Source organism: Orbicella franksi, chromosome 2 (genome assembly GCF_964199315.1).
Source record: "Orbicella franksi chromosome 2, jaOrbFran1.1, whole genome shotgun sequence".
Taxonomy (NCBI): Eukaryota; Metazoa; Cnidaria; class Anthozoa; order Scleractinia; family Merulinidae; genus Orbicella; species Orbicella franksi.
In genome coordinates this window covers 31,690,238-31,702,392 of record NC_138146.1, presented here as the reverse complement: position 1 = coordinate 31,702,392, position 12,155 = coordinate 31,690,238, and the positions used below count along the sequence as shown (strand labels likewise).

General features: G+C 37.7%; 1 protein-coding gene across 1 annotated transcript; it reads left to right on the top strand.

Annotated features, from left to right (window-relative positions):
- Nucleotides 1-135: 135 nt before the first annotated feature.
- LOC145479290 (testis-expressed protein 9-like) lies at nucleotides 136-11,548 on the top strand. The gene is made up of 14 exons (XM_081457615.1): nucleotides 136-472; nucleotides 560-723; nucleotides 1,795-1,858; nucleotides 2,597-2,661; nucleotides 5,346-5,406; nucleotides 6,190-6,290; nucleotides 6,972-7,174; nucleotides 7,953-8,035; nucleotides 8,636-8,722; nucleotides 9,395-9,481; nucleotides 9,841-9,905; nucleotides 10,023-10,092; nucleotides 10,411-10,545; nucleotides 10,907-11,548. Exons 1-14 carry the CDS (start codon nucleotides 470-472, stop codon nucleotides 10,979-10,981), a joined length of 1,263 nt encoding a protein of 420 aa, XP_081313741.1. The 5' UTR covers nucleotides 136-469; the 3' UTR covers nucleotides 10,982-11,548.
- Nucleotides 11,549-12,155: the final 607 nt, after the last annotated feature.

The following is a 12,155-nucleotide window of genomic DNA, read 5'->3' as shown; positions in this document are numbered from 1 at the left end:
TACAATTAGTCACCTAGTTCAGATAATGATGAAAAAGTAGTTTCTTTGAAAAAAAAAAAAAAGACAATTCCCATTTCAAGATTAGAATCCTATTTATGACTAAAACAGCTGAAAAACCATACCCTTTGGGGCCGCACATACCTATAATGTAAGGGAGTATTTCCCTCCCCCCACCCCCCCCCGGCTGGGGAGGGTGGTCGGTTTCATTCAACATCAATGTTGCCGAAACTGGGGCTAGAGTCAAGAAGACAGAATATAGAATGTCACTACAGGAAAAAGGAAAACCAAAAGAAATAGAGGTAAAATTAATACAAAAAGAGTACACATCAATCGCGGAAGCTACATGTATCTTGCATCTTTTTTAAGCTCTTCCCCTCTCACCTCCCCTTAGTATATAGTTCCAGGCTTGGTTGCAAAGAAAAATAAGTTTGAACGTTTGGGCTGTGATTCATTGCAAGTCAACAACGTTATGGTGAGCTGGGTTTTCTTGATATTTGGGCAAGATCGTTTCTTTCTTGATAGCAAGGCACCTCAATTCTTTTGATGCGATTTGTTGCAGTCTTCGCGTCCAAGTTCGGCCGCTAAACGGCCTTCTTCAGCTGCTACAAATGGTGGTCGAAAATCTGCTGGCACCTTGCACAAATCCACAGCTATGGAAAAGCCGCCCTCCGGAAAAACGAAGAACATCGCCCAAGGTCTTCTAAACAAGGAAGAAGAATACATGTTAGTTACAACAAAATCGTACAACCATTTTTAGGGCTTGGGAAGGCAAAACAGGCAAATGCATGGGCTTCTGTGTTCCCATTTGGCCATTCCATTTTTTTTTTGTCGGGACACCAATCCGAGGGGAAGTGGGTGGGTGGGGGGGGGGGGGGGGGTCTTTGAAGGCCGTCTTTGAAGGGGTAATTGTGTGGGCACCCTTAATCTTTAAAAACTCGGTAGGGGGTAGTATGTTGGCACATGGGTGTTCCTTTCTTGGGGGGCAGAAAGTACACTTTTCTGAGGGGGTAAAATGTGAAGCACCTCAATAGGGGGGTTGCAGATGTTAAATGGAATGGCCCATTTTGAAAAGGCGACAGGGTTGCCACAGGTCAGGAAATGGTCAGGGAAAAAAGAAATATTTCTTCAAGGTCAGGGAAAAGTCAAAGAATTTTATTTTGAGTCAGGAAAAATAGACATGTTGAAGAAACGCTAGGGAAAATAAATATAATTTAACACGGCTGTGTTAATACTGTTGAATGCTGGAAGAAACATTTGGAGTCACTGTGATCTCAACAATATTTTTACTTAATGAAAAAGGAAAATTTGTTGAAACCTTGTCAGTCTTGATGAACAAGTGAGAGGATGGCTGTAAGTTGAGGGGTGTCTCAAAAACTAAGATCCAAGACTAAGACCCCCACCAAATCTCCCTAACCCTAACCTAAGACCCCCTCTGAATCTCAAAAACTAAGACCTAAGACCCCTCTGAATCCATCTGAAAATGGGTTTAAATTATCAAAGGAATAATTGTGTTTTGGTGTGCTGCACTCAAAAACTTTAAGGTTCTCTTTCTTGAAACTCCAATGTTGAAAGGAAATGTTCTATGAATTATATCTACTAATTTTCTCTACACTTGTTGAAAACACTTTAAGAACAGGTTAAGTAATGAAAGATGGACGTTTGCATATTAAAATAACGCTTGTGGATTGAAATGAAGTTTGCAGATGATATAACAAACCTGAAGACATTGTGGAGAGCTTATCCAGCTCTCCCTTGATGTCTTGACTTATATTTCTTTCAACTTTGTTTTCCCAGGCGTCTTAATGCAGAGCTGGAGGAAAGAACTGCAAGTCTGATTAAAGAAGCTGAAGAAGTGATGGTACGTTAACTAAATGTTTATGTCAATCTATGACTTGCTGTGCAGTGGGCATGTGCAGTGAAGTCAAAAAAAATGTACATACCTGTTACTGAACATGTCACATGCCTTAAAGTCATATTTTGCCACTTTGCTAATACAGTGTACCTATTGAAGATGTATTAATCAGAGAATACATGTACACGGGCACAGGGGTATCGACAATAGAAAACAAAAGTAAATGTAATTGAAACACTTTTAGAAAATGATGCTTTTGATATTTAACCTCCTATTCTGTTTCATTATTTTGCATCTAGTGTTAATTTTATGATATTCCCTGCCTCCTCAGTTCAATGTTGTGTAGGTACTGGGGTGTGAACAGCGCAGTCTTGGAAATACACATAGGAAAATTGACATTGTTTCATGGGGAAGGGGTGGGGACGCTTCAAAAATAGAATTTACTCTGGAGTGTCTCAATACTTTTGTTGTTCATTGTAGGCCCTACCCTATCTAAGTCCTTTTCAATCCAGACTAAATTCTGTAACGCTATACAGCCACCATGCCTCCTGCATGTGCATGTACAATATATGTATAAGCCATGCAAAAGCCAAAAGTTGGTGGCATTGAAGTCCATTATAACCATGGCAAAATATGTACAAAGAAATAATGAGACTGAATGCACATTTTCTGTCACAGGTGCAATGTAAATCCACAATTCTTGCTACAATCAGTATGTTAATTATACATTTTTTTACATTCCAGCAAGATCAGGAAGAGCTTCTCGCAAGACCTGCAGCATCTGAAGTGGAATTATCACAAGACTTAGAGTAAGTGTTGACACGTAAACCTTTACATTTTTTTCTCGTTATTGTTTTCCTGAAAACAAAAGTATGTAGTGGTCCTGGTCTGTGGTTTTGTAAAGTTTAATGTTTCTCTGAATTATAGACTGCCAGCAGTCTCTTTCTTTTCCTAGTGTGCCAGAAGTTAAGTTTCTAGCATGCATTCCTGAATCGACAAGCGGCGAGTGGCATTATAACTAAGTTCTGCATGCAGAGGATTTCAGGAACAAAACCAACTACTCGTGGTCTATCTGAATTCTTGTGCTTTTGATGCTTATTAATTTTTGTGACTGGGTTATTTGTGAACCTTTCATGTTTAACTTAATTTATTAAACTGACCATAGTAGACTGAAAACATGTAGTTTATGATTCCCAGTGTAAAATGTTAATTGTACGTAGTACACTCTGGCCCTGCAAGTCTTATCATGATATTGCTGTACAAGTGATGCTGTATTGTATCCACTGAACATTTATATTGTATGAGACAAGTGGTAGTGGTATTGATGCTGATTTAATATTACCTGATCTTAGAACTTCTGCAAAATATCTACTTTGTTCAATTTTGGACAATTTGTAATTATGAAAATTAAGACCACTGTTCAACCCTCTCCTCATTTCATAAAAATTTGATGGAAAAATGGCACATTTTGGTTTGAACACAAATTCATCGTTGTTTCAGTGAGAGGGCGAGTTTCATTTCCCTTTGCATTCTGTGCAAGATTATAGTTTTACTGTTATCACTGACAGTAAATAGAGTGTGTGCATTGTCACGCAATAAAAAAATAAAAGCAAGCACCATTCAACGGATAAAGTCAAGAAATCGTGATATTATAGAGGATAAATAAAGAAGACAGTTCTCCAAGTTTAAGGTGTGTGCGTTGTCCCAAAGTTGAGACATTTGTCAAAATGTTCCATGCAAAATTATAGAGCCTAGTATGGAGCCACCATGTTGGAGGACCTCCTTAGTCATCCAATATGGTGGCCAGAAAATAGTTTAAACATCTGGAACCTACTTTGGCTATCTAGACAACCGATTATCTGAACCGAACCAAAAAACATACACACAAGCACTTTTCCTAAATAAATACTCGTACTTTTCTTAATAATTCCTAATCCTAACTCCTAAAATGGCTAAAAATCATGAGATAAGTGTATATTTTTCGACAAACATGATCCTAGCTTCATGTCACGCACCGCCTTAGCTCCAAAATTCAAAATGCGCTGGTTTCCGAATGAAGGATGCTATTGAGTTGGAAAGTTGTAAACAGATATTAATTTAGTACCTCTTATGCCTGATGAGGTTAAAACCTTTAGGGGCTCTTTAGTTTTGGATTTGAGAATTTGATGACATCACGTGAACACACTCTATGTACAGTGTAATTTACTGTTCTCGTGTGTGTGAACATTCTTTGTCACTGTATTGAGGAATGAATTATTACTAATCCAATGAACTAATCAAAACTCGAAGTAAATACATGTAACTTAGGCAAAGAGTGGGAAAACCCGAGCAAGCAAGGCATAAATATTGGTTTTTGTGTTACTTTTAATTAGATGAAAAAGAGGTGCGAGTTTTTGAGCCAATCGCTTGGTGAAGTGATGACAAATGAATCAAGAACTTTTCGACACTCAAGTGAAAACTGCTCTCTAATTTTATATTTTTAAATTAGTAATTAGTCATGGCTTACAAAGCATGAGTTTATATGGACCATGGAGCAACATGTGACCTGAATAGAAAAACTTTTGTTTTCTTAAATTCTTTGAGGGTACAAGGCCGTAGCAGTAAATAGTTCAATATAATTTTTGTATAAATTTCAATCATTTAATATTCAAACAATTAGTTTAATAAATTTAATACTGATAGCCATTTCTCAATTGAAGGCTGTCGTGCAAAAAGGGCATATGGAGTATTTTGGGTTGATTTTTATTTTTTGTAGGATTGAGCTAATTTTTGGCAGACTGACTTGTTTTGAATTGAAAAGCATTGTTGCATAATTGTTTTTGTTGATTTACGCTTCGTTTTCAAGAAATAACGTATGCAAAAAAACTCAGTTTTCCGAGTGGCATCTTTTGGAGCGAATCCTTCGAAGGTGGATTTTGACGCAGCGCGAACTTAAACGGTTATGTTTAGCAGCTTCGACAGCACAATTTATTTTTAAATAGATGTTTTGATTTTTGAAAGAAGTAGAGAAATAGACCGGAAAAAAATCAACCAACCTTGTATCGAACCGGTGTCACGACTAAACAAACTTGGATGCGAACCGTTCAGCACCTTATCCGCTTGTGCTAACAAAGCAACAGTAAGAGAATTGCGTAATTATATAAATAATAAGACTAGCGGCAAATATCACACTTCGGTGACTTCATCGTTTAGCAAAACAAAGGTTTCTTTTGTTTTTCGCTCAACAAAAAATCTCCAAAAGATACCCTTGGAAAACTGAGTTTTTTGCATATTAAGATATTTCTTGAAAACGAAGCGCAAATCAACAAAAACAATTATGCAATGATGCTTTTCATGTCAAAACAAGTCCGTCTGCCAAAAATTAGCTTTATCCTGCAAAAAATAAATATTGACCCAAATGCTACATACGCCCTTTTAGCACGAAAGCCTTCAATTAGTAATTTTACACACACTGTTGGTTTAATTAACTGTGAGCATGTTTGGCCTTTTTTAGTGATTTACTGCCATCAATGGATATTTCAACTGCCAAGCCATCTTCAGGAACTGCCAAGCAGGTCTTATATAAATTATGTCACTGTTCTTTGAGACGTCATTGAGAATTTATTTCCTTTTAGATTCATGCAGGAAACTACATATATTGTATGTAGAGTGAAAAGAAAACCATTTTTCAGGCTTCGCCTTTGGGAAAGCTGTAGCTAAATGTACGAAGCCCAAAAATCATTTTTCCTAGCTCCAAAACAATCATCTTCTACAGTGCTTCTGTAAATTTGCTAAGGTGCAGTACTTTCTTTGTGCAATGTTTATGACATGGTCGCTAAATCTGAGAGATCTGTCTCTTCATGCTCAATAAAATAGCATGCAGTACACATGTTATAGCTAAGTCAGCATTCAATGTTTTCCCTTGATGTATGAAAAATCCCTCATTCAGTTGAGTTTTTTATTGAAAAGCTCTTCCTGGCTTTTCTTGTCCACAAAGCACTGAATCTGGCAATAGTGGATAAATAGCCATGCCCTGGAGCCACCAATGATAATAGGCCACTTCTGAATTGTCTTTTGCCTCTGTATTAAAACGAGTCTTCAGTGGAAACCATTCATATGGAAATGTGTTCTGCCTACTAGTACATGATCATTTTCATGCAAATCAAACTCGTTTTCATATGAAAGGTTTTGCACGAAGACTCGTTTTGAAACAGAGGCACGGGGTAACTTGCAAATGGCCTATAATACTCCCATTTTGTTTTACTTTTATGGGTTATGGCCCTTGCTGACAGCCCTGTTCATAAAACAAAAGACCTACGCTTAACATATGAACCAATTCTTGGAAATTTATGTTTCAGAGACCTGGAGGAGTTGGTGTGAATGCAGCACACAGTAGACCTCTGAGTGCCTCAGCTAGCAAACAGGGAACAAGACCTGCTTCAAGAACAAAGAAGACAAGGTGGAAACTGCCAACTTGTATTAGTTAGTCTAAGAGTTAAAACGTATGGCTGATTGCAGAAGCATTTCACTTAAAAAGGAGCTGTGTTTTTGAAATGACTAACAAGCAACCCAGATATATACAAAAAGTCATGTATCACTTCTTAGTTCTTTCATTGTGTGACTCCATACCCACCCCAACTAATAAAAGTTATTGTTATTTTGAAAGAAGGTATCAAGCAAAAAAAAAAAAAAAGATACCAGATGGTTAGCAATAGGGAGGGGGATGCAAAACAAGAAAATCTTCTGTGGGAGTATCAATGAATATTATATGGATATTTTCTGGAACAATTTAAACTTCTGGTAATAAAAGGTTTCATAAAGCACTTTAGAATGAAAATTAACAATATGAAAAGTGAACGGTGTTTTGATGACTCTATGTCATCATTGTCAAGTTTGAAATACATGATAGAATTGAATAAATATAAATAGTAAAAATGGTGTGAAAATATTTAGGGAATTAAAAGGGTGTCGAAGTATTAAAGTATAAATATTTTCACACCATTTTTACTATTTATATTTATTCAATTCTGTCATGTATTTCGAACTTCATAATGATAACAAGGAGTCTTCAAAACATTGTTCACTTTTCATATCGCTAATTTTCATTCTAAAGAACAATTTAGACTCTGTTTCATTCCAGGCCTAAATCTAAAACAGCGTCAGCCCCAGGAAGTGCAACACATACTCCTGTTCTCACTGATAGTCCCATGGAGATGCTCCATGATAGGATCACTCTGGCAAATACAATCAGCACTCTGGAAGATGATGCCCAGGATGACATTTACACAACAACAACAATTGATGACAATGTTTTACCTGTTGGTGCTGAGGAGATGGGAGCAGGTATGTTAACAATCTATCTTTGGTCACTAACTAGGGCGGAGTCTATGCTTGGAGAATAGTGGCTATTGGTTGTGACAGTTTGCATAGTTTAATTGTCAGGTTTGCACAGAAAAGACAAAGAGTAATTAAAAATATTCTTGTAGTATGGTACCAAACAAGTTGGTTATTAAAAGAGTTGTTGCTTAGCTTTAGGATTAAAAAAAAAGAGGTGTTTAGTAACTTAATGCAGCCCTCAACTCAATACTGAGAGGGACCATAGTTAGTAGTACTATCTATTAAAGGAAAAAATTATAGGAGTCGGACAATGCTATTGTTTTGAGGTATAATTATAGCACCAGACCGGATATAAAGAAATCGTAATTGGCTCTTACAGGTACAACATTGTAATTATGAGGTACTGGTGTTGTCTTTGGGTTATTGATCAAGTGGTTCAATATTTGCCAAGTTGTTTTGTTGTGTGTGTTTTTATGGGCTAGCATGCAGTTCCAGTCCATAATCATGTCCAAAACAAACTTGTAAACAAAACAAACAAAGAGAATTAGACCAATATCCAGCCATCTTGAATAACAAGCTTGATGAATAGAGAACAGAGAATGCCAGTTTTGTTTTTTTTTTCTGCTGGACACAGCAGGCACAATCCCAAGCAGGCAATAAAGCCTTTCTGAATGTACCTGCTTAGCTACAACAAAGGATTTGGTTTATCTTGCCTGATTGCAGAGCTAGCCAATTGCACATATGATATATTCTAAAAATCTCAGAGTCTTTGTTCTGTTTTTAGAGGCTACAATCCGTTTTCTTAAGGCAAAATTGAGGGTTATGCAAGAAGAACTGGATAGAGTTGTAGCAGAATGTAATAAAAAGGTGATAATGATTGTGACTTTCTTTATTTTATGCTTGGGATACATTTTCTGCTCTGTGTAAAACCGTACATTTTTACTTTAAATTTGATTTCTCCGAAAAATAGTGAAATAATATGAGATAAATTGAATAACGGTTAATTCATACAGCATGTTTTCAATAAAATGTAAGTAAAATGTGTTACAAGTTGAAAGCAAAATATTGCACTACTAAAAAAAGAGAACAGTTGTTGACAACAGATTAAGTCAGTGGCAGCAGAGTTTACACTTAATGGTTGCCTTTGATAATGTTATATCAAGACTTCTAGTTTAATATCTCTTCAAAAAATTGAATTAAAGCAATCCGTAAATACTATAGAGTGTTTTCATTCTCATGGCCAGTGCAGATGCAAATTTATTGAAACAAAAGAAAGTTTTTACGTAAGAAAAGAGTTTTTGGTACACTAATATGGCCGGCCTTTCATTGTTTTGGAACACCAATATGGCTACTGTGACGTCATGTGAAAATGTTGTTTTGATTTTAAAACAGTGTTGAATTAAGACTTTTCAAGTCTTCTACAAATTTTAATTTTTGATGGGTTCTATTGATCTATGGCTCTTGCAGGATGAAAAAACAACATCAGTTGAAAAGAAAGTGAAGGAACTGACAGATGAACAGGGCAGGTTACAAAAAACAAATCAGGGACTACAGGTTTTCACTTCATCAAACTTTTAATCTCTACTTGTTGTTTCACATTTGTTTCTCATTTTGAGATTAGCGTAGTTCATACACAACGCTGTAAATCACTATCGTCATCATACTCATTATGACCATCACTGCTATGTCATTGTCAATGTCATCATCTTCATTATCATCATCATCATCATCATCATCATCATCATCATCACCACCATCACCACCATCATTACCTCGTCTTTTCGTACCACACAGTCTCATACTAGGGCCCAGGCAAGGTGCCAGGTCTTCCTGGCACCTTGGTCTTCTAGCCTGGCCCAAACCCAGGTCTTCTAGCCTGGCCATTTCATGGCTATTGCCACCACCTCACACACCCACTTCTGAGATTTCAGCATGCTTGTAGTTGGTGGCATTCCTGCTCATCTTAAGATGCCTGCTGTCTAATGATTGTAGGGTAACATGTCGTGTAACTAGTTTGACTCGGCATGTTGCTACACAACCTAGCAATGTCAGATGGATGAAACTCTTACCATCATTGGTCGTATGGTTTAGTCGGACTTTCTTTCCTGGACCAATCAAGCTTCTCGTTCTCGTAACCTACCCTATGGAATTTGTCTTCAGAACCTAATAAAATTAACAATTAACTGGCCACTGCTGAGCAATAAAGGGTGGTATTTTTTATTGTAGTCACAGATTGACAAGTACAAGAAGTTGTATGATGAGTGCAAACACAAAAATGATGGATTGGAACAACAGCTGGTCTCTTTGAGAAAGGTAGGAGTAAGTGATTGCTAACCAAGTAACCAAGTCAATCAAGCCAGTGTGCTGTCACAGCTTAGAGTATTGTGACCAAAAAAGATATGCCCTCCTGCACAACTATTTTGTGTTCGTTTGTTGAAGTCCTCTCTATAATTGAGCTTGTCATATATTTTGTTTGCAATTTTTAAATGGGAGATTTTGTCACGTGCTCTAGGAAATGGTTGAAGCCACTTGCCAGGCCTTTACAAACTGAAAGAAGGCCTTTCTAAATTAGTCAGATGATTAAAAATTATTGATTGTGCATAATAATTTGTAACTGTTTTTTATAGTCACTGTTTTCCTTGATCATATTATTTTAATGTCTCGTATTGTAGGATCTAGACTCAATCCAGAGAGAACAGAAACAAGCTTCTTCAAACAAAAATGTCACTGAAGTCAGGTTAAGTGCATTCACAAAATCTTCTCATTTAGTTTGATTTGGAGTTGGATATCAAATAGAAAAGATCATGCAGTTCCGACGGATTCCCGATAACAGTGAGGTTATATTGTATTACAGGTTAAATCGGGCTCTTGAAGAAGCGGAAAAGTACAAGACCGCTTTACAGAAAGCCAAGAGTCAGTCGAAAGTGAGTCAACTTTAAGAACTTGTGTTGCATTGGGATATCTGTAACATCTGTCTGTCTGCTTGCCTCCCCACCCACCCTCCTTGTGTCTGCCTGCCTGTCTGTCTTGTCTGGCCTGCCTGTCTGTCTGTCTGTCTGTCTGTCTGTCTATCTGTCTGTCTTTCAGCCTGTCTGATTGTCTCTCACTTTACTGTGCAGTCTCTCAGTCCATCTGTGAGTTAGTCTACTAACCAATAATTGTCAGTCTGTCCTTCCCTCACTTTCGGCAAATCACTGGAGCTAAAAAGCTGTGAATAACAAGATTGTTTTCCTTAAACGCAGGACTCTGGTGAACAGGATAGAAAACGCATTGACCAACTGTTGGCTGAAAATAAGCGACTGGAGAAACAGAAAAACGAATTGATGGCGGGTTTTAAGAAACAAATGAAGCTCATCGATGTCCTAAAACGACAAAAAGTAGGTTGAGTCTCTGCTCTTATTTCCTCTCTCTTCAGCATGTGGTCCTTTAGTTTATCAATCACCCTCGCACGCATCCATGACTCTTCTGGCTTTCTACTTATTCAGTTGCTCATGAGAGGTATCTGGTGTGTGGTGCTGCTCACGTTTGAGTCACACGCGCTAGCGGCGAAGAGCAAAGCGATCCCGCGGATCTAACGTGAGCCTGCTCGCGGGCTATGCTGCTGGTAGTAGCTATGCTGCTAGCAGTAGCAACAGTAACAGTAACAGTAACGCTAGCCGTTGTTGTTGTTGTTGTTGTTGTTGTTGTTGTCGTTGCTCGTGTTTTTGAATAAAGAAAGTTTTGTGTATTCTCTGGCAGATGCATATTGAGGCAGCCAAGCTTCTTCAGTTTTCAGAGGAAGAATTTGTCAAAGCACTAGACTGGGGAAACTAGAGAACCTGTGGAAAGGAAATGAAAGAACGCACGCTTCAAGTACAGGCAGCCCAAACGCACGTCGTGAGAGTTAGCTGCGTAAGACTACGGTTGATCGAGAGTTGAATTTTGCTTTGAACTGAGAAAGTCAATAAAATAACTTTACTTTCCTCACTTCTTGTCGCATGTTGTATTTTGCGGGTTTGTAGTGTTGTTTTAGGCGAGGAAAACCGCCCAAAATACCACTACAAAGCCCGAGGCATGGAATTGCCTTCAGACAATGATAAACGTAGAGTTTCTGTTGATCTCCTCATTTTTAAGCTTAATTTTACGGCACTCTTTATAGGTAACAATTCCGCTACAAACTCTTATAAAAAATATTAAACACGCGTTCAACCGTATTCTTACGTCATTAACTCTGATGACGTGCGTTTGGGTTGCCTGTGGTGTACCTCGGCAGCCTTAGTGTACAGTGAAAATTTACCTATAAGCTATTTTAAAATGTTCAACTTTGTAAAATCAATTAAGTTATTTTCAAAAATACGCTTCACATCAATAAAATCCATATTAAGAGTTGTTACTTATTAACGTTATGTGTCATTGGTCGTTATTATATGGCTTGTGTTTGCAGCAGATATAACGCGCGCTATGGTTGTCTAATTCTAGGGCATTATTCTCCCGTAATGCCCGCGGACCGATTACGGACCTACGAAAAAAAGAAAAAAAGCCATAATTATAATCGTATCTGTAACAAAAATCTGGATCGTGATTGGTTCTCCGCGCGTCTATTTGACACGTAATCGGCGCGCGATCACGTGGGTGTCCAATTACAGGTATTGAATTTGAACTTTTCGTAATTGGATACCCACGTGATTCGCACGTCAATTTGCGCGCTCTTCGCACTGTTTCCTACAGTTTTCAAAACTTATGAAAAGCGCTACAGACGTTTTCGCTCAAAAAAAGTTCTCAAAAGACATTTTTAATTCCGAAATTTGTTATACATACGATTAATTAGTAATTGGACCTCGTGACGTATAATTCTAAACAATTATTGGATGGGGTTTCTGTGATATCCGGAATAATCAAGGTCGAGGTAAGTGTTATCAGCCGAAGGCTGAGGCTGATAACACTAACGCCTCGCGCTCCGATTTTGAAATTACTCGCGCGATTACTCCCTGAATTGTACTCCACTCGG